Source organism: Lissotriton vulgaris, chromosome 11, assembly GCF_964263255.1.
Source record: "Lissotriton vulgaris chromosome 11, aLisVul1.2, whole genome shotgun sequence".
In the NCBI taxonomy this organism is placed as follows: Eukaryota; Metazoa; Chordata; class Amphibia; order Caudata; family Salamandridae; genus Lissotriton; species Lissotriton vulgaris.
Window position 1 is genome coordinate 994,136,276 of NC_141699.1, and position 27,706 is coordinate 994,163,981.

The following is a 27,706-nucleotide window of genomic DNA, read 5'->3' on the forward strand; positions in this document are numbered from 1 at the left end:
GTCTCCTGAGGTAGGAGTTAGGCGTCAGAAGGCCATGGCAGAATGGTGTTAGATCTGGGGGTCTCTAGTTGGCAATGGTATTCACCTTTGTCCAAATCGGGACCCTTACTTCTAAGTCAGGATAAGGGTATTACGCTCCTTAATAACCCCTGCTCACCCCCTAGATAGCGTGGCATGAGCAGACAGGCTTATCTCAGAGGCAGTGTGTTAAGCATTTGTGAATATACACAGGAGTACAGTGTAAACACTACAGATGGACACAACACCGGTTTTATAAAAAAAAGTATTCTTTATATAGAATTAAACACAAGACCACAAACGACAAAAATCCACAGTACTTCACTTAAGATTAATTAAAAGATGATTAAAGTCTCTTACTTCAAGTTGTTGGTAAATGTGACAAAGTTCTCAACAAAGTAACTGGATCCGTATCGCAAAAGTGAACAAAAGGCTCGCAAAAGGGGAGATGCGCCGGTTCCGTGACCCGGGGGAACGGTTGCATCCTTCCTCAATGTTTGCACTGAGTAGGGGACTAGTCATGAGCCTTACCGGTGTGGAGGTGATGCGTAGATTCTCAGCCTGTGGGCCGTTGCGGCGCGCAAGATGGCGTCTTGATGTGATGCGACGATCCGGTTGCGATGCGAGAAGATGGCGCCCTTGATTCAGCGATGCAATGACGCCCTGGCAGCCTTACGACAACTCTGTACTTTGGAGCCGCGACAGGCACTGCGACGCGCTTCTCCGGTGATGCAACAGCAGGCAGCTTCGATGAACACACGCTTCCAGGGAAATGTGGCGAAGGCTCGCTTCTCCAGCTTTTGCGACGATTTCAGCTGCGGAGGAGACACGCTTCTTCTCAATGCGTCGCGCTTCCAGCTGCACGCAAGTAACTGGAGTCAGAATTCCCAGCAAGGAAATTCAGGAGGGATCTAAAGGTTTAGTCTTTTGTCCCTGAGACTTCAGCAGGAGGCAAGCACAGTTCAAGCCCTTGGAGAATATTCTGTAGATGAAAGTCTTTACAAAGTTCCTTCTCCTTTCCCTTGGCAATGAAGCAACCACTGCAGGCCAGCCCAGCAAACAGCACACTGGCAGAGGGGCAGTCCAACTCCTGCAGTTTCCTTGGTTCTTCGCCTTGGCAGAAAGGTTTCTTGTTCCAGAAGTGATATAATTTCTTGGGATCAGGGTCCCAATATTTATACCCCAAAATCCTTTGTTCTCTGAAGGTAGATAGACCTCTGCCTAGTCCAAACCAGTTCCTGAGCAGTTTGTTTACATGATTCTCTTCTTCCTTTCACTGTGCAGGGCAGAGACCTCAACCGCCTCACAGGAGGTGGAGCCAGCACAGGGAAGGGAAGATACAGCTCTGGAGCACTCTGTTGGCATGATTCCTCCTCTCCTCTCCTTTCACAGTGCAGGGCGTAGACATCAGACAAGCCACAGGGTGTGGAGCCAGCATTGTAGAGGGAAGGCCCAGCCCTATTCAGGTACCAGGTGCAACTCCTCCCTCCCATCTAGATGCAGATCTCTCTCTTCACCACTGGGCTGCCCCAGCCTGTCTCCTGGAATCCCCCAGCCCTGTCACGCACAAACCCAGACAAGGAATGCACAACCCAGCAGAGGCAGGCCTGGATGGTTAGACAAGCAAATACCTACTTTCTAAAAGTTGTATTTGCAAACACAGAATATTAAAATAAAGCTTACTAAAAGATGTACTTTATTATTCTAAGTTCAGGCATACTAAATTCGAATTTCTACAGTGTTCCCCGAGTCAGTTAGGATTATAAGAATGTAATAATCGAACTGCCCATTCTGGCCTAAGAGAACAGGTAGCCTTCAATAGTGAAACACGAATATGGCTGTAATTCGCTATTAGAACATGCTACACACATCAGAGCATGTCCTACCTTATACTTACAATGCACCCTGCACTTGGGCCTACCATAGGGGTGTCTAATATGAAGCAAAGGGAAGGTTTAGGGACTGGCAAGTGGGTGCACTTGGCCAAGTCGACATGGCAGTGCTAGAGTGCACACAGGCCTTGCAATGGCAGTCCTGAGACACACTTTACAAGCTGCTTCTGTGGGTGGCACAACCAGTGCTGCAAGCCCACTAGCAGCATTTGATGTACAAGCCCTGGGCACACATGGTGCGCTGTACTAGGGGCTGACAGATAAATCAAATAACCTAATCATGGAATAACCAATTAGTACATCAATTTAACATAGGGAGCACTTGCACCGTGGTACTGATTAGCAGTGGCACAGTGCCCGAAGCATAAATCCAGCAAAAACATATCAAAACAGGGGAGGCAATTCGTCAAAAATGAAAGGGAGACTCACACCAGTCTAACCGGTGTGAACTGGCTCGCTATTTCCAGACTAAAATTGTGGATATCCAGGCTGGTCTCCTTCCTTCTATGCAGTTGGAGGAGACTATAGGGAGTGGTTCGCAGTCAAGCCTAACCAATAACCCCACTGTAACTTTAGACCAGTTTGATCCCATCTCATCGATCTGCAGCCTTAAGTCTTATCCTCCAACCAATACTAGCCCCACCCCTCTTAGTTTGCTGGCTTTGGGGGCAGGTGTCCGTAATCCCTTTGCCAATAAACTTCTGAATTCTTCACTGTCCTTAGCAATTGTGCCTCGCACCTGGAAGCAGGCAAACATTTGCAGTGGCTGAAGAAACCCCTGACTGACCCGGGCCAACCATCCAACTGCTGACCTATTTCATTGCTTCCAACTCCCTCTAAAGTTCTGGAGAAGAATGTTCATTATAGTCTTTCTCAGTACCTGTAAAGAAATATTTTACATCTATGCCAGTCTGGCTTCCGCCCCAGTTTCAGTACACGGGCCTTACTAGTGGAGGTGGCAGGTTACATCAGGGGTACCTTAGATGTCAGAAGCCGGGCAATGCTGATTGTTAGATCTCCCAGTGGCCTTTGACACGGTACCCCATGCCATACTCTTGGCCCGTCCTCAAACTGTTGGAATTAGGGGTTCTGCACTGCGCTTGCTGGCTTTCTTCTTAGAAGGACGAGTTCAAGAGATCTGCTGACCTCATTTTTTTTCTGGGTTGTGTGACTTGCAAGTGGGAGTGCCACGGGGCTTGGCCTTGAGATCTTCCTTATTTAATATTTATCTCGCTGTACTGACTGCGGGTCTGGGAGTAAAAAAAATCTCCTCTGCTGATGACACCCTTCTACAGTTTTCCTGGCCAGGGATGAAGGGTGCAAACACAAGTTGTAGGGTTACCTAGAGAAAAGATTAGAACCTGTCTGTAAGCAGTTTTTCAATGGCTGACACAGTACCAACTTAAAGAGTTGCTCTTTTTTGGTGTGAAGGCGCATGAGCCTTCGCAATCAGTCTGGCCGGTTGATGCTCCTCCCCCACTACATCAAACTAGCTCTGTAAAGAATCTAGGCATTGTTTGATGGTGTCCTTTCTTTTCTGCCTCAGGTTAATGTAGTTGTGGGGACTGTATTTGGTATGTTGCCTGTGCTAGGAAAGTGTTTGCCCTTTCTATGCTCTGAAACGAGTAGTACAGGCCTTAATAATATCTAGGCTTGACTATGAAAACGCACTGTACCTGGACCTTCCGGACTGTCTGATCAATACGTTGCTGGTGGTGCTTTATCTGACACTGAGGAAATGTGTCCCCACATCTTAGGGCATTGCACTGGCTCCCTATCAGGAAGTAGATCCTCTTTACTGGTACACAGGACCCTTCAACAGACCGGCGCTGGGTACTTCAGAGCAAGTATCTCCTATGCTCCATCCAGGTGTCTTTGTTCAACCAAGCTTTTTCTGGCCAATATCCCAAGGATCTGCTCGTCCAGAACTGGTGGCAGGTCCTTCTCCTTCCTAGGACCATCCATCAGCTTGGAAGAAACTCCCCTAGGAGTTGCAGGTCATTTTAGCCATCTCCCTGTTTTGGAAGTAGCTGTAAAATTGCCCTTTATATAGAATTATAGAATGGAGCATTGGGGATCCCGGGTCTGAACCTGGTGACCAAGCTGAATCAAATATTAACAGCGGTCAAGACCTCCAGGGGTGCCTTGGATGCCAAAATTGATAAGATATCAATGGACCTTGGGCTCTTGAGCAATGCCCACACACAGCTGTTGGACAAGTTCAAACATGAGTGAATGCTAGGGGAGACACACCAGGAGTTGGCATTGTTGATGCACCGAGTATAGACTCTGGTTCGCAGAGTGGAACTTTTGGACAAAGACACTTAAGACAGAGGTTGAGATAATGGCCTAAAAAATCCTTATTGGTGAATCACCTGGGCCTCTGTAAATCCTTAGACATCTGCACCAGAACAGCTTTATCCTCTTGAGTAATATGTCCTGGAATATAAAGAGGTTGTTTTGAGTCTTCGTGGAGACTGATTAGGAACAGCACCCTGCATCAGTAATGCTATTGATTTACCTGCAAAAAGCCTTTGACACAGTTCGATGGGACTGCCTATGAGCAGTGGTACGTGAATGGTGATAGGAACTGGATTGTTCTCCTATATGCAGGGGCAAGTTAGAAGGTTTGGACTGGCAGTTTGGGATCCACAGTGGAACCAGACAGGGGGTTTTCCTGGCCCCATGTTATGTGCTCAGGAACCCTTTGCGAATATTGTTCAACTTGAGAGGGATTAGGCCACGTAATCCAGCTGATACATGCTGGCTGGTTCTCTATTCTCACCTGACATCCCAGGGACATACGCCTGATTTGCAGACATGGCCCTGGTGTTGGCCTGCTACACCATAGCTAAGCCCTGGCAATCCCCTTTGGTGCATACAAAATACTTCTGTTCTAAAGAAAACTGTTTCACCGTTTGGTTAACTGTTAAGATCTTTCCACCCAAGTACAGGCTACTGCATTTTTAACATTTCTCTGGATATTGTGTTGTGTTTGAGGCTTCCACACGATCTACTAATCAGACTTCAAAGATTACAAAAAAGTAGGCAAATGGGCTAGGACAGTCAGATTTTGTTTAACCCATATTGTACAGGCTTCTGTTAAAAAGCAGGTAGGTGTGCCTACAAGGGATTAGTTCAAATATATATTTAAAGCAATTGAGAAGTTACATTCAAGTAAACTCTGTTAAGTCGCTTACAGTTAGATTACTCCAAAGACGATTCTGTTAATTTATCAATGAATCAAACATTCTTATAGAGATACAAAGATAAGAACAACACAGGTGTAGGTATTCTGAAACCTGACTTTATAGTAATCGAAAATCATTAGTTGTAAAGGGTACAAAATCATAATCAACACAATGTAACCAGAAGTTTAAAAAAATACATAGGGTTAAATAGTCTTCATAGTTTACACTGTGAACACCTTTTCACAAAGTTTTTACAGGCAATCTGAAGAGTTTACACAATACCAAAATTGCCTGTAGTACAGTAAAATAAGGAATGTGTGAAAGTCGACGTTTCGGTCTAATGTGTTTTTTGTCAGCTAGACCATCCTCACACTTTGCTTTTGTTGATGATAAAAAAGACCAGAGTGCAGCACCCTGCCCCTCAAATGATCCTGCTCTTTCATGCTTGCACCTTATTTGCCCTTGGAAAATGGTTATGGTACATTCCAAAATTATGCATGTAGGTTAGGACCTCATTTTCTATGAGCATAACCCCCAAATTGTTGGACTGATGCTGTTGGTTTTTCAACTCTAGTGCACTAGACCCTGCTTCCAGGACCCAGTGCATTTGCTCTGAATCCCAAAGTTCGTGCACGATTGGCTAATATCCGAATAACTAATTTAGCTTACTTACAAGTGCCTAGTTTATGGTACCCGAGGTACCCAAGGTTACCAAGTTAAATGTCACTAGTAGACTGAAGGACTTAATTGTGCCACCACTGCAGTGACAAAGTGAAAACATGACTTTAAGCCTGCCACAGTAGCCATGTTGGGTAGCTTTGAAACTGCCAACTTGCCATGGCTAAATAATTCCCTTTTGCCAGGCTACCTTTTTTAGTATTAATAATCCACCTCTAGGGAAGGCCTTGGTAGCCCAACTGGCAGGAAGCTTAATTTAAAAAAGGGTATATTCCTTTTATTTAATATCCTCTGACCAAAACGGGGTATATTACAATTTTCCATGTAGCAAGGCTGTTGGTCCCATTGGCTAACATGGAGTTTCACTAGCCACCGTGCTAAGTACCAACTTGTGTTTGGCACCACCAAAGTTATTACTCCAATGTATCAAACTAATTGTTACATTAAGATTGACTTATTGCCAAGATCGGATTTAAGGTATCTTTTAAAAAGAGGTGACTTTAGAAAGTTCACTCCTTTGTTGCCCAAACCTCCTGTTGCCTTTCCAGACTATCTGCAACAGTTGTCACCTGAGACAACATGCTGCCCCCTGCCAGTAAGTGTGAAGCACTCACAGGAACAGGGAGCAGATAGATTTGCTGAAGGGAGGAGGTGTGAGTGCCTCCAGTAGGATGACTGCTGAGCAGTAGCCACAGATGGTCCAGCGTCAAAGACAGTACCGCCCCAGTGAATCAAATGGTGAACACACATTAGCAGGCCTGCTCCTTTGTGTTGGCCGACAGACTGGCATCTCCTTTAGAGGAGTAAAGCCAGTTACAGAATCGTTTTTCTCATGTCCAGGGCTCTTCACAGCACAATGTTTGTGCCAACTTGGATTAGGGTATAGAAATTAATGTATCCTGAGATTATTTTGTGGCCAAACCTCTAGGATGAGATGTAAAGTGGAAAGGGCAGCCTCGCGGGAGCTATTGCCCCATTGACTAATGAGTCCTGCTCTCCCACAGATGAGAAGATGACATTAAGGTGGCACCCCAGAACCACAGTCCTAAGATCACTACTAGACTGGAATGAAGATAGGACTGCCCTGCCTTGGACCCAGCAAAGACAGGCTGCACCAAAGACTGGACTACACCTCCTTTGTCTGAGAGACCTGCAAAGAACATTCTGCCTGCCTTGCTATCTTGTGGAAAAGAGCTCCACTGGTGTGAGGATGGAATAAGTGACTCCCAAGTTGGCTAGCCCCCCTTAAACACCAGGGACACACAAGGTCAGGGAAGCCTGTACTCTCAAGGGCCAGCTGCTCAGGAATGCTTGTCTGCTGGGAGACAGTAGTCCTGCACTGCCTGAGGTATTTCCCAACCCATGGAGCCTGTGGCCAATGTGGCCCAGCAAGAAAGATAAACTTTACCACAAGCAACAGCTGGAACCGGGAGGTCAGTGGTGACTGGACCTACTCTGAACTTTACCCCAGCCTTCCCCAAGAAATGACAGCCTCCAATGCTCGTGGATCCTAGGGTGGCCCCAGGAACACTCAATGCATCTCTGCAGTGTCTTCAACATCTGGTAACTCTAGCCTGAGGACTTCTTCTTGACTGCTCTGTGTTAAAGAAGAGTGCACTGAAGACTGTATGACTGCTCAAAGTGACTTATCTATCACATGTGACTGGCTCTCAACTCGTTGTGGCTAGTCCAAAAAAGTTCTAAGAGGCATTTTAGCAAACTGCTTGCAAAGATTTATTATAATTAATCATTTGTATTTGTAAAGCACGCAAACATGTCACCCTTCAAGGGTTTCAGGGCGCTAGGGGCTGTCAAAGAGGTTAAGTGAGCTATTGCTCAGTCACATGATGCTGAGCTGCTGCCGGGTACTGTACCGTGGTCCCCATGCTCCGTAGTCAGCCGCTCTGGCATCTGCGCTACACTTCTCACAAAGTAGTTTTACATGCCTTTGAAATATCATATTTCTGGTTCCTTTATTGATTTGTCATCTTGCCTATTTAAAGCTAAAAATATACTCTAGTATATGTTGGTGTTGGATTTTTGTGTTCTTACTTGCCTTATTTAGTACTTCCAAATGCTTTATAATTTCTCCTTTGATTAAGCCGGACTGCTGTGTGCCACAGCTACCCAGGACTGAACTAAGGGACGACCCATACCTGCTAAAGATTGTTATATTACATGGTGAGGCCTCACAACCACACCTCCATAGTAATCCAGTTTCCTAGAGTGCCAGACTGCTGAGACGTGAGAATAGTTGGGGATAAAAAAAGAAGGGCGTGGAAGAATGGGCAGTGGGAGGGAGCCTACTATACACATGTGAGATTAATTTTTGAGAAAGGAAATTGTATATTTTTGTCTTTACTAACAACATACTTTTCTGTATTTCATTTCAGGTGGATTTGTTCAAAAAGACTCTATTGTTAATTCCCATTCACCTAGAAGTCCATTGGTCGCTCATTACAGTGAACCTTCCTGATCGAATCATTTCATTTTATGATTCCCAAGGCATACATTTTAAATTTTGTGTTGAGGTAAGTTCCATAGTTGGTAGCTGTATTTCGAGGGCATCATTTCTGTGCATGGTGCCAAATGTATTTAAATTTGTCAGTTTTTGGGAAATTTAGATTTGTTCCTTCATAGTACTTTAAGTGTGATTAATGTTCCATCTGATATGTAATTGAAAAGTAACCTCTGCTGTATTGTCTCCGTAGGACCGATATGTTCAAGTACTTTCTCGTGTTGACTTTTGGCACTTGAGGGTCACACTACCTCTCAGTGAGGAAGCATTACATTCACATGCCTATTGGTGGAATTTGACCCTTTTTGACATGGGCACCCCCACATTTTTGCCTGATAAACTGTGATTTAGACTGGAAGTGCACTTGGTTCCGGCTAACCAGGTCCCCAGGTCCCGGAAAACGTACATTTGTTTCCTCAATTGGCAAACCCCTTAGTACCCTTTAAGTCCTTAGTAAATGGTACCCCTGATACCTAGGGCATGAGGTACTAAAGAGGATCCCTAAGGGCAGCAGCACAAATTGTGCCACCCTAAGGGATCCCTCACCAAGCACATGCAAGGCAACCATAACAGGCTGCGTGGCTTGGTGCAGACAAAAATGAAAACTCAACATGTCACACATCCCTGTGTGCCATGTCCCCTAACACTGCATGTAATATTTTTGTCACCCCCTACAGCAGACCAGACCGCCCTAAGGCAGGGTACTGAATATTACACGTGAGGGCATACAGGCATGAACAGATATGCCCCTGTGCTGGTAAGTCCTACTACTGCCAGTGCAAGTGGACGGGGAAGCCTTTTTAAAATATGTGCTAGGCACTGGTGAAAACAAGTTCCCCTGCTACATGACGACTTCACTGAAAATAGGGATGTTTGGTGTCAAACATCTCGTATTGGTGAACCCACACTCATTCCAGTGATTAATTTACCAGTTCATGCACCCAGGTAGCACCATGGAGGTGGTCCCTGAAAACAGACCAGCCTCTGGAGTGCTCTCTGACTGGTTTCTGCCAGTCTTCTACCGAGACACTGTTCTGACATCCTAAGGTGAGATATAGGTCAAACAGAAGGGTATGCAGTTTCTAAAGAAGGGATATGCGGAAGGCCAGGTAAATGAAGGACTCTGAAGGCGGGTAGTGCTCCAATGAAGAGCAAGAGCCCTCATACACCCTGAGAGGTGTCATGCTTCATCATAGGGCAGCTCCTCGTCGGGCCGGCACTGCAAAGCCCAACAAGCACCTCAGGGGGCTCTTTGTCGGAGGTTTTCTGGATTGTCAGCCGGAGGCCCTATGTAAAGGGATGGTGGGCAGACGTGTGGTGAGTAGAGTTGGTAAAGTGTGTGTTTAAAATTAGCTATGAGTGTCCATCAGAACCTTTGATAGCTGGACACTGTTGCTATACCTAAAAAAAGACTGAAAAGTCGTGGCTGGCTACGAGAATTAAACCTGCTTCAGCTCTGTGTGTCAAGGAGGGTGAAAGTGGTTAAAAGACTGACGTGTTTCACGCCTACAATCTTCTAAAGGATGAGTGGCGTTTCATCAGAACCGGGGAAAGAAACTTCCTCTATTTTTAATTTAAGGCGACGGTCAAAAGGGGTATCCTAAAGTGTACCCTTCCTGTATTGTGTATTCAAAGGTAATCTAGGAGGCGGGGCAAGAGGAATTCGTCCTATTGAACCTGGAAAGGAAAGGGGGGGGGGGGGAACAAATGAGAGGTAAGGTTACCAAGTTGTCAATGGGTACAGTAAACTATGGTGCAATAAACACACGTACCCGGACCATTAAAACCAGCAGGCAATAATTCCATTGTTGCTGCCAGTGTTGGCTAACTCACTATAGTGAAAATGACTGAAGAGTGAGGAAAAAATCATGCACGTTACTTACCAGTTACCCGTATATTCTTCTCGGTATATGTACTGGTAATGAGGAACAAACTGGTGCAACCTGTTGGGGACGTTAGATCACTAATGCCACAACAGTGTCCCCAGAGCAAAGCTAACTGTGAAGGGGAAAGAGAACTCTCCTCTAGAATGGGGGAGATGCGGGGCATCGACCTGGACGTCCTGGGAAAACCGCAGGACTGTTGCTGGTTTTAATGGTCTGGGCACGAGTGTTATGCACCACAGTTTACTGTACCCATCGACAAATTACCAGGATGGGCGCACTACTAAACAAAATGTGTGATTCTCGTATGATTTTGAGCCCTAATGATGGCCGCATAGAGCGAAACGCGTTAGCTTGGTTAATTTGGCTGGATTGATTTGACCACTGGATGGATTGGCTTGATGGACGGTTAATGAGCATACTGCTCTGAATGATTATTATTGAAGGACTGATAAATCGCATGCTCCTTTTTCATAGGTTGTAGATATATCCATTGTAATCAATATTTTGATATGGGCTTGGTTATGCTGTTACTATCCAGAAACAGTCAATACCTCATTGTTCATTGCCGCTGTTGCTGTATGTTGATTACGCTTTGATCGCTGTCGCATTCTGTTAATTTCTCCAGTGGTTTGCTCCAACCTCCGACCCTCGCCTGCCGCCTCTCCCCAAACTCCCTCTTCGGTTGGTTTGGAACATTCCAAGGGGACCCTGTTAAGGGCATTCTAGTGCCGACTTCTTACACATGAACGCCTGTAATAAATCTGTCTTCTGTCCTCACTCACCATTTGTGCCGTTTTGTGGAAAATACAGTAGTGATTTTTAGTTCAAATGCTCTTGTATTGATGTTATTCTCTAGAGAAATGCAGAAATAAAACAATTTGTAATAAAGTAAATGCAAAAATGAAGAAAGGCAAGCTTTGATGTGAGCCAATAATTTGTTTTTATGTACTAGACCTAATTGAGTCTTAATAAGAAAACTGTGTCGGGTGGCCAAAGTTTATATATCAGGATTGCTTTTGAGACCATGTGTTACATGTCTGTTCTGAAGTATGTATGAATGTTGTGTATCCTCATTTTTGTTTCTCCATATTAGAACATTCGAAAATACCTGACAACTGAAGCTAGAGAAAAGAACAATCCAGACTTTTTACAGGGTTGGCAGACTGCTGTCACACAGGTAAAAATTAAATTGACTTTTTTGGGGGGTTTTCTACTGGTGCGTGCCGAAGTTGTCCCAAACTCCCCACACAACTATTGTAACTCTAAAAAACATTCTTGTTCCGTACCACAAAATTGATCAATGCTTACTGCCTAATATGATTGATGCAGGTAGGTCCATTGTAATGAACCATTTGTGCAGAGGTACTGCCAGACATGCGAGAAAGGAAATAGGAAACATAGGTAAACATGCCTGTGTGTATCATCTTAAAGAAGCAATAGGTGGAATGCTTTAATTCATCATGGTCTCTGGTAATTATTCAGTCTGCATTTCAGTCCATCTTAGCTGGTGTGGGTATTTAGAGAGAGCAACCAGCCCTATCTAAATTGGTCTTTGACCCTTTTTTGTGTCGTCCGCATGTAACGCCTTCCTCAAAAACCCTATTCCTAAATGGTTACCCAGGCTATTTTGAACAGTAGGCAAGGCCAGCGTATCAGATATACACTGTTATGTATTCATATCAAACTGTAGTACAGGTTGACAAGACTTTAGGATTTGAGGGCTGTTTGTAGTGTTAGTTGAAAATGTTTGCTGTATCAAGACTTACAACTTGCAATTTGTTCGAATACACATGTGTAAAATGAATGCTTGCAGATAGTCTAAACCACTGGCAGTAGCTATGGGTAGCATTCCAGCCCATGGTTTTTTGTATCCACTGTGCCACTTGATATAACGGAAGTTGAGCAGCCAGGAATTCCATCAATGTAGATAAAGTAATTTATTATGAGTTACAGAGAAAAGCTGGTATTCCTATCAAAAGCCAGGAAGCAACTGCCAGTATAGAATCGCCAGAGCACCAAGTTGCATCATGACATAAGTGAATATAGAATGTGCTATTTAAAGTGGAAAGCACACTAAAACAAGATAAGAGAATACAACATATCCTCATTCCTTCCTAACTAAAATGAACATAAATGACATTAAAAAAAAAACTGTGGTCCTCCCCACACAGAATGAACTAATGTCCTTTTTTACACACTAACTCATTCACAAACGAAATCTTGAAAATGTTTTGGAGGCCTTCTGATCCTTTGAGGCAAAATGATTGTATTGTCACTGCTTCTCATTAAAGCAGTGTCTTTTGCTTTACCATCTACCGGTTCACTCAGCATCTTCCCATGGTTATCACTTTGCGCTTTTTTGTATAAGGCAACTCACCTTAAATTCCAATGTTCACCATTATAAAGTGTCACAAATTTGTCATGGACCGATTTTCTTTTAAAAGGACCTCTAAATTTGGTAAGTTCCACGTCAAGGGAGGATTGCCTTGGGTAAATCTTCACAGATGGTTTCAGCCTTGTTAGGCCTCTTCAGTGAGGTATAGCTTAGATCCTGTGTCGCAGTGAGCAAGGCACTGGTGTCTGGGCATACTTGGCCATTTGGAGCATGACCGCAGGAACACAATCAAAATATGTAGGATAGAAAGCTTGCAAGTAGTCTAAACCACTAGCAATTTTTCTAGCTGGTTATCGATATGGCTGGTTCCTGTCTGAGTTTGCACAGTGGGCAAAGTAAAAAAAAGTACTGGGGTGCGGCCTGAATACTAGTTTCTGAGACTGTGCATTCCACCCATCACTTATTCCCTCAGTGCATTGTACTGAGCACAATAAATATCCCCATACTTGGGTCCAATGCTCACTGTTCCCCAGGACTCAAGCTAAAACTAACTTAGGAGGGCTAATTTGGCTAAAACGTGTCCTGAGGCTGCTATGTTCCCTTTCAGTTGGGCATGGCCTGGTAGCATAGGCTGGACTGCTCCTAACATAGCAGGATCAAGAATGATTTGTAAATGGCTGATTCCTGTCTGAGGCAGCTTGTTGGGTAAAGAAACTATGAACTGGAATGCAGCCCGAATATTCACCAGTGACTGAAATTAATTCAGACATTCCACCTATCACTTTTCCGCTCAATGTGAAACATGTAAATGGTTTGCATGCTGTATCATCAGTCATTCCACCAGTTGCACTGTTATGAACCCCAACGTACCCCGATATAGTCCTAGGTAGTTACACAACCTTTTACCTACATTTTGTCCTACCATTGTTCTACATACCAGTTCTGACTCTGACCTTTTACCTAGTTAGGTGACGCATAAATGTCGTGAGGTTTTCTCCAAAAACTAGCCTAATTTATTATGCATGAGGATTCTCAGTATCACAGCAGGATTACCATCTGCTGCATAATAACTCTTTTTACGGATCACCCCTAATTTCTTCCTTCGCCGATATGCCCACCTGTACCTTGACACATCTAGGTAGAACCCCCGAGGGTACCTTTTGGGTATAGAAGTACCACATCTTCGCTGGGTAAAACGGAGGAAAAAAAGACTTCCATGCTGTCGCTAGACTTTGAGGTCCCTGCACGCAGACACTCCAGCGCGAAGTTGTCTGACATCCCTTGCGGGATGTCCAACTCGAGACCAAGACAGGGTCCTTTGTTCTCCCACAGGTAATGGGGTTGAATCTTTCCAAGGGGGGATTCTTGGCTATACACCTACAAACATGCTAGGTATACTTTGGTACATCTAGTTAGGTTAGCATTCTAGGAGTACGCAACGCTCCCCCACGCTCCCTGAGACAGCGCTTCTCCTCCTAGCGCCTGGTATCGTAGCCTGCTCACTCTAAAACTGCTCATTAGCGCTGCATTGCTGGGATATTTGTTGCCTGATAAATAATTGCCAATTGTGCTCATTTGCACTGCATCGCTGGAATTGTATTGTTGCGTGAGAATGAATTTTTATATGCTCATTGGTGTTAATGACTGATCGCATCGCCTGCAATAGCATTTATTTGTGCCGCTTGTGACGCTTGCACTGCCCAGATCTCTGCTTTGCTTCGGCTGTGCCCCTGTTTCGGTTTTTATTTGCATCCATTTTGTTGTTGTGACCACTCCCGTCTCTCCTCCCAGCTGACCCCCCCTCGCCCCCTCCACTACCCATTTATGAAAGATGCTTTTCCGTGCAGCGTTCACGCGCAGCGGTCGCGCCCCTTGCGCGCCGAAGGTGCGCCAAAGGTAAGCCCGTCTACGCCCGTCCGCGACTGGACCGCGCCCAGCGCCAGACCCCCTGGTCCTCGCAATAACCACTCCACTCACTTAACATATGACGCCTCTACTCTCCTTGCCATTAACCCTGGACGCTCCCCACAATGCTGCGTAGCTACCCCAGGACACACCCACGGACCATTCGCCTGCCACTCCTGCAACTTCGCTTGCACCAGGACCCATGCCAAATCCTCCCCCTCCAAACACAACTCCGACTCTAACCACCTGAAGTGTATCCTACTGAACACCCGATCGATCCACAAACATGCCACTGAACTCTGGGACCTACTCGACACTACATCACCGGATGTCGCCTTCCTTACAGAAACCTGGATAAACGCCTCATCAGCACCCAACAGCGCCATAGCCATCCCGGACACCTACAAGATCATCCGAAAAGACCGCACCAACCAAACAGGAGGAGGCATCGCCATCGCCCATAAGAACACCATCCGAATCACGACCAGCTCCGACGATAACCTCGCGACCGCCGAACATCTTCACTTCCAGATCCACACCGACCCCAGGACCACACTTAGAGGCACCCTCATCTACAGACCACCAGGAACCCGCACACAATTCAACGAAAACATCACTGACTTCATCAGCCCACATGCCCTCACCTCCGAGAACTACATTCTACTGGGAGACCTCAACTTCCACCTGGAAAAGAATAACGACAGCAACACCACCACCCTTCTGGACAACCTAGCCAATCTCGGACTCAAACAACTTGTTAACACCCCCACCCACTTAGCCGGACACACGCTCGACCCTATCTTCACCTCCAGCAAACACATCTCCTTCGAGCACACCACAGCTTTCCATTGGACGGACCACAGCTGCGTTCACTTCAACTACAAAAAGACCACGACCCACATCCCACCTCAACCTATTCCTCGAAGAAACTGGAACAAAATCACCACCGACCAACTCTTCACATCGCTTAACCAAACCCCCCCCCCCCGCCATATCAACGAACCCAAACCTAGCTGCCACCAAACTCACACAATGGATCACCCACAGCGCTAACTAATTAGCACCCTTGAAAAACCACCAGATCAAACCAGGTAGCAAAAAGGCCCCCTGGTTCAACAATGACCTCAAGAAATCCAAGAAGTTATGTCGTACCCTCGAGAACCTGGAAAAAAAACCATCCTCTAACAACCTGCCCACCGTCAAGGACGCCACCCGCAAACACCACCAATTGATCCGATCCACCAAGAAATCCGCATTCAAGGATCGACTCGACAACAACGCCCAAAACAGCAAGGAACTATTCAACATCGTCAAAGAATTTACCAACCCCTCCGCCGGCACCAACGACATCACTACCTCCCAAGACCTCTGCGACTCTCTATCCTCTTTCTTCCACAACAAAATCGCCGACATTCATAACAGCTTTGAAAACCTGTCCGAAGAACAACCCACTCCACCCACATCCGAACCATTACAACACTCTCACAACCTTTACGCCTGGAACCCTATCACTACTGAAGACGCCATCCGTCTGATGAACTCCATCCACTCAGGCTCACCAACTGACCCATGCCCCCACCACATCTTCAACAAAGCTGACTCCATCATCACACCCCATCTCCGCGATGTCATCAACTGCTCCCTCAACTCCGCTACCTTCCCAGAAAGCTGGAAACATGCCGAACTCAGCGCCCTTCTGAAGAAACCCACAGCGGACCCCTCTGAACTTAAGAACTACAGCCCCATCTCACTCCTCCCCTTCCCGGCCAAAGTCATTGAGAAAGCCGTCAATAACCAGCTCGCCGCCTTCCTTGAATCCAACAATTCACTCGACCCCTCACAGTCCGGCTTTCGAGCCAAACACAGCACTGAAACCGCCCTCATCGCTGCTACGGACGACATCCGATCACTACTGGACAACGGAGAAACAGTTGCCCTCATTCTACTTGACCTCTACGCCGCCTTCAACACAGTCTGCCATAACACCCTCATACAACGCCTCTGCAACGTCGGAATACAAGGAAAAGCGTTGGACTGGATCATCTCATTCCTCACCGGAAGAACACAGAGTCCGCCTCCCCCCATTCAAATCAGAGGCCACCGAAGTCATCTGCGGGGATGTACCATGTTACAACGCATACCATTACAACTACCTACTATTACAACGCGACCATTACAACGCATACCATTACAACGCATAGCGCTTTGGGGTGCTGGATAGTGGTAAGTATAATTTACTATTCTAACTCCAGTCCCCGTGGACACTAGGGAAGGTGTTGGATAGTAAATTATACTTATTCCCTATCCTAGAGCGCCCCCCAGCGCAATGCGTTGTAATGGTACGCGTTGTAAAAGTTGCGTTGTAATAGTAGGTAGTTGTAAAAGTTGCGTTGTAACAGGTGTATACCCATCTGCGGCGTACCACAAGGATCATCACTCAGTCCCACCTTCTTCAACGTGTACATGAGTCCCCTCGCAACCATCGCACGACAACACGACCTCAACATCATCTCTTACGCTGACGACACCCAGCTAATCCTCTCCCTCACCAAAGACCCCAACACCGCCAAAACCAATCTACACGAAGGAATGAAAGAAGTAGCTGAATGGATGAAGAACAGCCGTTTAAAACTGAACTCGGACAAAACGGAAGTCCTCATCTTAGGATCATCCCCCTCTGCATGGGACGACTCATGGTGGCCACCGGCTCTGGGCACAGCACCCATATCTACAGATCACGCTCGGAACCTGGGCTTCATCCTAGACTCCTCCCTCTCGATGACCAGACTAGTCAACGCCGTTTCATCATCTTGCTTCAACATCCTACGCATGCTCAAAAAAATCTTCCGCTGGATCCCCACCCTCGCACTAGTCACCAGCCGACTAGATTATGGCAACACCCTTTACGTCGGAACCACAGCCAAACTACAGAAAAAACTCAAACGCATCCAAAACGCCTCAGCCAGATTCATACTGGACATCCCCCGTCAGGCCCACATTTCCGGTCACCTGAAAGATCTCCACTGGCTCCCCGTCAACAAGAGAGTAACGTTCCGTCTCCTCACCCACGCACACAAGGCCCTCTACGACCTAGGACCCGAATGCCTCAACAAACGACTGTCCTTCTACACACCCACCCGCCAACTACGTTCATCCAATCAAGCCCTCGCCGCAATTCCGCGCATCAATAGAACCACCATGGGGGAAGATCTTTCTCCTACTTAGTGGCCAAAACCTGGAATTCTCTCCCCACTCACCTTCGCCTTACACAGAACCACCTCTCCTTTAGAAAGCAGCTAAAAACCTGGCTATTCGACAAATAATGCACCCACCCTCCCCCAAGCGCTTTGAGACCCTCTGTGGAGTAGTGCGCTATACAAATTACTGAACTTGAACTTATGCCTGCATATATTCATTGTTTTAGCCCTATGGTAAAATTCTACCTTTTCTTTACTCTGTTGGTCTTATAACCGTATACATATGTGTCTGTCTAATGGCTGTTGCAGCACCATTATTTTATACTATCTGAAAGAGACACGTTAGTGATAGATTCCTTACCTTAGAATATCCCCAGGCGTCAGACTGGATCTGGAAATTTTTGCGTAGCAGTAACCTTGCGTGTCGGTAGGCGTCGTCTGCGGCTCCCCGTCCGTCGTGGGCGCCGTGATGATGTCGTCGGAGTACTTGGACGCCGCCTCCGCGTGCTGACGTCAGTTCTTCTTTTTTCCGCGCCAGCAGGCGCAGATCTGGAAGAATCAGTACTTTAGTCACTTTTTGACTAGTCTTTTTTGATCCCTTTTGATAATTTTTTCTTGAGTCTTGCAACTCCGGACAGTGCCTAGGGATGCCTGGTTTCAAGCCTTCTGAGGATTGAGACCGACTGATGTCGGTCACTGACCCTCACCGTCTGTGTATCCACTGTCTCGGCGTCGACCAGGACGAAAAGACCTGCCCCGACTGCCGGGCCCTGACTTCGAAAGCTAGGCGGAGCGGTCCCGAAAGGGACTCGAACTCCGGCAGTCGGCCCCGCGCCGCGAGAGGTCCCGGTCCCACAGGAGGTCGAGGGACAGTTCGCGGGGTCGGAGCTATCACAGCTCCGAGAGTCGGCATCACTCCTCCGGGTCGAAGTAGTCGTAAGGTAAGCACAAGAAATCGAAGAGACGTCATCGCTCTTCTCACTCCCCCCGACGCTCGCGCGACGTGGGCGGGGGTTCGAGTGACACCGCCCACGCGGCTCCCTCTGAGTCGCGGCCTGCTCCACACCCTCCGGTCCCTGGGCAGGACGCGACGCCGGGGGAGATTGAGCGCTTCCTCATGGCCATGAGGAACCTCTCTTCCCTGACAGGTTCCGCGGCGCCTTCGGGCCCAGCGGACCAGTCTGGGGCCCCTAGCGGGTCGGGGGCTTCGGCCCTGACGCCGTCGGGTGCTTTGGTCCCGGTGCCGCAGGGCCCCACTGGATGCTCTTCGGGATCCGGGTCGTCGCCGGTTGACCTAACGACCTCACTGGCGCCGGTCCCTCAGGTGTCCCCTCCGGCGCCGTCCTCGGGCGGCGCCGTCCCCGATGCCTCCCCGTCCCCGATGCCTCCCTTGCTACGGTTCCGGCGTCAGAACGGCACCGCTGGGCGCCGCTTTCGACGCCGCTTGGGGAGTTTAGCTTCTATGAACCGGCCTCATCGTTTGACAATCCTAACTATCAGGGGATGGGTGAAGAGGAGTATTGGGAGGGGTCCGAGGACCCTCTGACCCAAGAGTGTCAGTCTCAAGAGGACTGGACAGGTGGACTTGGGGATGCCAGTGGTCTGGACACATCCCCAGACACTGGTTTTGTCTCACCTCCTACCGTGGCTACGGAGGAGGGGGCAACCTACAGTGTGGTGTTGAGGGCAGCCAAGGCCTTGGGCCTTGAGCTCCCCGTCGCGGCCGTGAGGACTAACATCCTCACTGAGGTCCTTAAACCGCATTCAAGCAAGGCCGAGCCTCTGCTGCCGTTTAATGAGGCCTTGACCGACGTTCTTTTGGGCACTTCGGCCAGGCCCGCTACGGGTTCGCCCGTAGATAGGAACGTGGCCAGACGCCACCGCCGGCCCCGGGCGACCCATGTTTCCTGTCCACCCACCCCACCCCCGAGAGCCTGGTCATCCAGGCATCAATTTCTCAGACCGCATTCCCGTCGGCTCCGCCGGACAGGGAATCCAAGAGGTATGAGCAGTACGGTAAAAAGGTATTCTCCTCCCTTAGTCTGGAACTGCGGTCTTCCAACACCGCATGCCTCTTGGGCTGCTAAACCCCCTCTCTGTGGGATACGGTCGCGGAATTGCTGCCAGTTTGTCCGTTGGAGGTACGGGCCAAACTCGGCCAAGCCCTTGTGGAAGGCAGGGATGCAGCAAAATATTCTATCCGGTGTGGGCTGGATACCACCGACTCACTAGGTAGAGCGATGGCAACGACAGAGGCTATTCGTCGCCACGCCTGGTTAAGGTCCGCCAGCTTTTCGGCCGATGTCCAGAATACACTGATGGACATGCCGTTTGATGGCCGTCGCCTTTCTGGCGACAAGGCAGACCATGCGATTGAGTGCTTTAAGGACTCCAGGGCTAGGGCCAAGTCCTTGGGCCTCTCGGTCCGCGCCAGCAAACGGGTGCCTTTCGCTCCTTTCGTGGCCAACAAAGGGGCGCCCCTACATGTACTGCCAGCCACGCACCGCAGACTAACACCCAGCGCGGTGGCGGCCGTGGAAATGGCCGTGGAGGCGGTCGGGGACAACGGCGAGGCCAGTCCACACCCTCCCCCGCGCATCCGCCTCAAATCCCTCCTTGTCCGTGCTTTTCGCCCCATGTGACGCCAGTGGGGGGCAGGGTTCGCCATCACCACTCTTACTGGCGCACTGTCACGTCGGACAGGTGGGTGCTGCAAATTGTCCAAAGGGGCTACTCCCTCCCCTCCGACGACCCCTCAAGCCATGCCACCGCAACACCACCACGTATCGGGGGATCATTTGCGGCTTCTGCAGGAGGAAGTTGCGGCCCTCTTGGCCAAGGGGGCCATCGAGCACGTTCCTGGGCCAGAAGTAGGATGTGGTTGCTACTCCCATTACTTTCTGGTACCCAAGAAGGGCAAAGGGGGCCTACGCCCTATCTTGGGCCTACGGAACGTCAACGGCTTCCTCCGAAAGGAGAAGTTCAAAATGCTGACTCTGGCTCAGGTCTTAGCTGCCCTGGACCCAGGAGACTGGATGGTAGCGTTGGACTTGCAGGATACTTATTTCCACGTCCCCGTCCTGCCGGCCCACCGGCGCTATCTGCGGTTCACGGTAGGCCGTGAGCACTTTCAGTTTACCATGCTCCCCTTCGGCCTTACCAGCGCCCCACGGGTGTTCACGAAGGTGATAGCGCTGGTCGCAGCTCATCTGCGCAGGTTAGGGCTTTCAGTCATCCCCTATCTCGACGACTGGTTGTTGAAGGCGGGCTCGCCCCAGACAGTCGTCAGCCACCTCCAGACAACGGCAGACCTGCACCAGTTGGGGTTTTCCATCAATGTGCCGAAGTCACACCTGTGTCCCTCTCAGAAGCTCCTCTTCATCGGAGCGGTTCTTCACTTGGCGCAGTTTTGGGTTTAACCCTCCCTACCAGCAGGTTCGGGATATACAGGCTCTGATTCCAATCTTTCAGCCTTTATCCCGAGTCTCAGTCAGGTTGACGCTGCGGCTTCTGGGGCTGATGGCTTCCTGCATCCTTCTGGTGCATCACGCCTGTTGGCGGATGCGGGCTCTGCAGTGGGACCTGAAGTTTCAGTGGGCCCAGCATCAGGGTAACCTGTCCGACCATGTCCTGATCTCGGAGGGCACTGCGAGACAGCTGCAGTGGTGGCTCCCGGACCGCGATTGGGTCAGTGGCTGATCCCTCTCCCTTCCCCAACCCGAGCACGTAGTTGTGACGGACGCATCCCTCTAGGGCTGGGTAGGCCACATGGGAGAGGCGGAGATCAGAGGTCTCTGGTCTCCGGCGGAGTCCCGGCTCCATATCAACCTTTTGGAGCTGCGAGCATTCCTCCCCTCTGTCGGGGGGAGTGTAGTGCAGGTGTTCACGGACAACACCACCTCCATGTAGTACTGCAACAAACGGTGCGGAGTGGGGTCATGGACCCTCTGCCAGGAGGCCCTGCGCCTTTGGCAGTGGCTGGAACATCAGGGTGTGACCCTGGTGGTTCAACACCTGGCAGGTTCTCTGAACGCCAGGGCGGACGAACTCAGCCGCCGGTGCATGATGGATCACGAATGGCGTCTGAACTCTGACGTGGCCCAAGGCCTCTTTCAGCAGTGGTGAGCGCCTTGGTTAGATCTATTCGCCACCGAAGAGAACGCGCAATGTCGTCGGTTCTGCTCGTTGGAATTTCCAAGGCGACACTCGATAGGAGACGCTTTTCGTTGCGAGTGGAGTTGCGTTCTGTTTTACGCCTTTCCGCCTATACCACTTCTGCCTAGAGTGCTGAAGAAGATCAAGCGCGACCGGGCACAAGTCATCCTTGTGGCTCCGGACTGGGCACGAAGGTACTGGTATCCCGAGCTACTCAGTATGTCAGTCGATCCCCCGGTTTGTCTGCCTCTTCAGGAGGACCTCCTGTTGCAGCAGCAGGGGACGGTCCTCCACCCAAACCTTTCCAGTCTCCACCTCCATGCTTGGAGATTAAGCGGTGACAGTTAAGGCCATTTGACTTGCCTCCTGAAGTATGTAACATCATTCTGGCAGCCAGGCGTCCCTCCACAAAGTCGGTATACGCCTGCAGGTGGAACAGATTTGTGGCATGGTGCACAGCAAAGGCTGTGGATCCTCTCTCTACCCCTCTTTCTGAGGTTCTTCTCTTCCTTCTTTCTCTTGCCCAGCAGGGCTCTGCTCTGGGCACTATCAAGGGCTACCTTTCTGCCCTTTCAGCCTTTCTAAGGCTGCCTGATCAACCTTCTTTGTTCAAGTCCCCTGTTAATAGATTCCTGAAAGGCATCACACATACGTTTCCACCTGTTCCCTTCGTGATGCCTCAGTGGGACTTGAACCTGGTTCTTACTTTTCTGATGTGCGCTCCCTTTGAGCCACTTCACAAGTGTCCTATCCGCCTTCTTACCTTGAAGACTGCCATCCTGGTTTCCATCACCTCTGCCAGGAGAGTGAGTGAGCTCCAGGCTCTATCCTCTAAACCTCCTTTCCTTTCGGTCCATCCGGACAAGGTTGTGTTGCGGACAAGGCCCTCTTTCTTGCCCAAGGTAGTCACAGCCTTCCACATCGGGCAGTCCATCACCTTGCCCAATTTATTTCCGCCTCCGCATCCCTCGAATGAGGAAGAGAGGCTCCACCGTCTGGACCCAAAACATGCACACGCCAGTTCCGGGTGGATGACTAACTCTTTGTTGGTTACATGGGCGCTAAGAAGGGAAAGGCGGTGCACAAGCGGACCATCTTGCGGCGGATCATCTTGTGTATCCAAGCGTGTTACTCCTTGGCTAAGAAGGAACCCCCTGTGGGGCTAAGGGCTCATTCCACTCTGGCCACAGCGACTACAACTGCCCTGGGCCGAGGAGTGCCCTTGCAGGACATTTGCCAGGCAGCTACGTGGGCCTCGCTACACACGTTTGCAAGACACTATTGTCTGGACAGCCAAGTCCAGGGGGATGGCTTCTTTGGCCGTTCTGTCCTCCAGGACTTTCTGGTGTGATTATTGGTTCGCAGACCCACCACCGGGGTTGGTATTGCTGGGGTATCTATTCTAAGGTAAGGAATCTATCACTAACATGTCTCTTTCAGATGCACAAGTTACTACTTGTGTAACGATATATCTGTCAGAGACATTAGTTAGTGATAGATTCCTTACCGACCTACCCATCCTCCCCGTTCTGGGAACCGATATCTAGGGTTACGGTCATCCCCTTTCAGGACCCTAGTTTTAATGGCACCAGTGTTGGATGTTAGCATAGCTCTGCGTTTCTGGTGCGGAAAAGCTGTGTCTAAGAACTGATGTCAGCACGCGGAGGCGGAGTCTAAGTACTCCGAAGACGTCATCACGGTGCCGACGACGGACACGGAGCCGCAGACGACTCCTACCGACTCGCAAGGGTACTGCTACGCAAACATTTCCGGATCCAGTCGGATGCCTGGGGATATTCTAAGGTAAGGAATCTATCACTAACTAATGTCTCTTACAGATATATTGTTACACAAGTAGTAACTTGTGCATATGGCGCTGGTTCAATAAATGCTTATTGAAAAGTCCCCACCGTTTATTCTGTATATCTCTTTGAAGCTAAGTGAGCACAAGTGGCTGAGCGAAAAGTACTGTATTCCCACGATTCCTGAGGGGTCAGGGTTGTCAAGTACGATAGTTGCCAGAAACTATCCGCGCCTTGGTAAGACTGGCTTATAGTGGCGCTGTGAGCTAGTTTGTCTACAGACTAATAATCCTTTGGGGTGTCTGGAAGCAGTCTGGACATCAATCCTTTAGTTTGTTGTCTAAACGCGCAGATCATATATAGATTTGTATTGACTACACAACAGCACACTTGGCGACATTATTTATTAGGAGCTTCTAAACATTTAGCTGTGACTTGGTTTGATTAGGGGCTGTATAGGGTAGAGGTTGATTGGAAAAATGCGTTGTAGTTGTTTATTACCTTGTTCACCTTCAGACAGATTGCTCATAAAGGGAAAGTTGCCTTGATAGTACTTTGAAATTTTCGCATTTGTCAAAACACTTTCAACCAACAGTGGGTTTTTTCCCCCTCATTTAAAAAAAAATCTTAAATATCATATTCTATTACAATATGTTGATGTTTAAATTGCGCTTCACGGAAATATGTTGTAGGTCAAAAGAAGTTATTTTCACTTGTTAATCCAAACTCTGTTCTCCTCCCCAAGTGCATTCCACAACAGAAAAATGACAGTGACTGTGGCGTGTTTGTGCTTCAGGTAAGCTGTAGACAATTATTTTTATATTGTGTTGTCTACTTAGTTTAGATTACCTGAGTAGGGTACGATTGAACTTTGAGTATACCCGTAAACACTTTGTGCCATTGCATACCAATGTTTTATAACAGTGACACTTTTTTTGCATAATCTTCATAGAATCATTAGGGTTCATAGTAGATAATTTTCTGATTATGATGGTCTCTGTGCGTGGGGGACTTGACAGGGCTTTGTTGGGTGGGAGCAGTGCATGAACGTCTTCGGGGGGGTCACACCTCGCATCTCCTTACCTCCTCCTTCAAACCTGCACCTTTTCTGAAGCTCTTGTACGTAGCCTCCAGATAGTAACTCTTTTCTGACTTGCAATGGCTTCCCGTTTTCAGCGTTCTCTGTTCATTTAGGTCACACAATGTCCTCTGTTAAGAGATAGAAATGTGGACAATGCATTGAATGGTACTTTGAAGATGATGTGCCTGGAGTGCAATCAGTGCCTCTGCAGGTATCACTGAAGGATAGGCTGTGCAGTTACTGTCTTGCATTACTATATGAGCAATCATGATATTATATCCAGCTATGATCGAATAATTAAGCGTACAGTTGGAAAGCTCTTGCATGCCCTAAGTGCGAGACACCTTTGAGAAACTACAACTGCAAGGATTTGATAATCCTTGATTAGAGGAACTACAGCAGTTTTCTACCATGTACTAAAAAGTCCCTTAATATTTTACAGGCATGGCATTTTACAGCCCCTTAGTGCTTGGTAGGAGAGGAGCACGTTGCTTTACTATATGTGCTCTTTGAAAATCAGAAGTATAGAAGCAGGGCATGGCAGTATGAACAATTGAATTATGCTTTTGAAATGTATAATTAATAAAACACAGTATCCACCTGCCCTTTCATCTGTAACATCAGCTCACCGTTGTAAGCCCATGATTTAGAGATTGTGAAACAAAACATCAACACATTTCCAACCCAGACATCTTGTTAAACATTCTTGCTGATGAACACAATTTGGCAATTTGAGTGCATGGGAAACTACCACAAATGGGCATTCTTCCAGGCAGCAACCACACCCACAGTGTTTTATGTTATACTGTTGTTCACTGTGTTTTCAGAGCGGAATGCAAGGATTTAACTGACAATCCCTTTATTTTGTGCATATCGGAGCACCCTTTAATACTCCAAAAAAATATTATGTGGAAGATCCTAACAAGCAATCTCGTGTGGTGGTGCATTTACATTTTGGGATAAGGGCTTGGAAAGGCTCCATAATTATAGCAGGTCTCCATAATAGTTTAAATGATCTGAATTTTTAAACACTGCCTTCCTAGAGCTTTGTTAATGGGCAAACGATATATTATTTTAATTCAAATTGTAATTCAAAATTGGAGAGCTGGATCACACATCTGTGATCTCTAGTATCGATTAGGAACAGTTTATTTCTAAAGATAAATGCAACAAGATAGCAATGCGGTAGTCTTTCTTAAGCTTGTATTCATTCAAAGGTATTAATTGTGCTTAAGTTCCTTTGTGCTATGAATTGTCTGATAACTGTTTTGCAAACCGTTGTCTTTTTCTCCACAAACATTAAGTAAGCTATTGAGTGGAGGATCGTGATGCAGTGCATAGTTTTGGTTTAGACATAATACCTCCCCCATAGACGTACCTGCTGAAGACTCCTAGTTGCATTTCCGCAGTATATTTCCCTACTTCATCAACACTTCAATCAAGTCCCCAACTCACATATCCGCTCACGCTTCAAATTCCTCAACCCACACAAAAATCAATGAAAGCTGCACTACATCAAATACCATGCCAGACCTGGTGGGAGTTAGTTTCTATATTATGTATTGAATTATTGTAGGCAAGGTGCTATTTCTCATTGAAGGCAGTAGAAGTACTGCTGGTTACTCCAGTATTGGAACTTTCATAGATTCCCATTGCTTGTATCATTCCCAGTCGTCGGAATGGGAGTCCACAGTAAAAACAAAAATACCATAGCAATAGGTACAAAGAAGAACAAGCATTGGCATAGCCAATAGGTCTCGCCTTTGGGACCTTATAAGTTTTTAGCTGTGCAACAATTGATGATGAGAGAGAGTGCACGAGGGAATCAAGACGTATTCCCTCGTGCACTCTCGCTTTCTTTTTATTTTTTTGTATTCACCCCCTAAATCACTGTCTTTTGCTTGCACTCTTTCTCGCTATTTCTCTTTTTTTAAATATTCTTAGTCTATCTATCCATTCATTTTTGTCACACCCATCCATTTGTCCATTATTTAGAGCGTGCATTTATCCAACCATATTTTTAGAACCCCGACACACTCTTTTATACAGGCATCCATCAATCCAGTAATGTATTCATTGACCAGAGCATCCAGCTATCCCATGCAATCTATCAAATACACTTTCGCACCTTTACAAATTAACATTCAGTAAGTAATGCTAACAGCAGCTGGTTTCAGAGTTGGATACATTTCTTGGGGAGTAGGCATGGACGAATAAGGAATTAATTTGCAAAGAAACACAGGATATTAAGCCCACTCACAAACTCAAACATAGTTGACCAGCTCCAAAGTTGGAAGTTCAAACAGTTGAGCCACATACTTTCAAAACTGTTACAACTGTGTTTTTTAAAAAGCATAAGCATTCATGCATATCAAAACAGTGCTAAACGTTATTAAAATTGCGCATGGTTTGATGACTGACCACTTAAAAATGAATTTTAGGATTTTGTAAACCAAAACATGGATAGGTGTGAGAAAAGATAAAGGTGCTTAAGGTGTGGATGGTAGATTGCATGGGATAGCTGGATGCTCTGGTGAATGAATACATTACTGGATTGATGAATGCCTGTATAAAAGAGTGTCTCTGCGTTTAAAAGCTTTAAATACTATGAAATGCAAAAGAAGTTGACGTCTGAAACGGACTCCTGTTTCTTGTATTGGATGTTTGTGAGAATTGCAAAGCTTGTTTGAACATGACCCTAGAGGTGGGTGCTAATGGCAACCGTGGGTAATGATGGCGCAGGCTAATTGGATTAAGGCACCAGAGAGAAGGGAAAGCAGCCCAGTCTTTCTCTCCCCTCCTGAATGAGGAAGAGGCTTCTGGAATTTGAACCCGGCCAGCGGTCTATTGGCAAGTATGGATCTAAAAACAAGCAGCACACATAAATAAACACATACACTAGTTACACACAGGACAAGTAACGGCATAGATACACAAACCCTCACTAGGTACACCTAGAATAGCAGCACAGACACCAACTCACACTAGGTGCACATAAAATAGCAGCACAGACACCCCAACCCACACTAGGTGCACATAGAATAGCAG

At 47.5% G+C, this 27,706-nt stretch overlaps 1 protein-coding gene across 3 annotated transcripts in view; it reads left to right on the forward strand.

Moving 5' to 3' along the window:
* SENP5 (SUMO specific peptidase 5) overlaps nt 1-27,706 on the forward strand; it is a 273,248-nt gene that overhangs the window by 195,932 nt on the left and 49,610 nt on the right. For all 3 annotated transcript variants that reach the window (XM_086944242.1, XM_086944241.1, XM_086944240.1), the window contains exons 7-9: nt 8,173-8,310; nt 11,277-11,360; nt 24,323-24,373. In XM_086944242.1, coding sequence (XP_086800368.1) covers nt 8,173-8,310; nt 11,277-11,360; nt 24,323-24,373 — 273 coding nt within the window. The remainder of the gene's footprint in view (nt 1-8,172; nt 8,311-11,276; nt 11,361-24,322; nt 24,374-27,706) is intronic.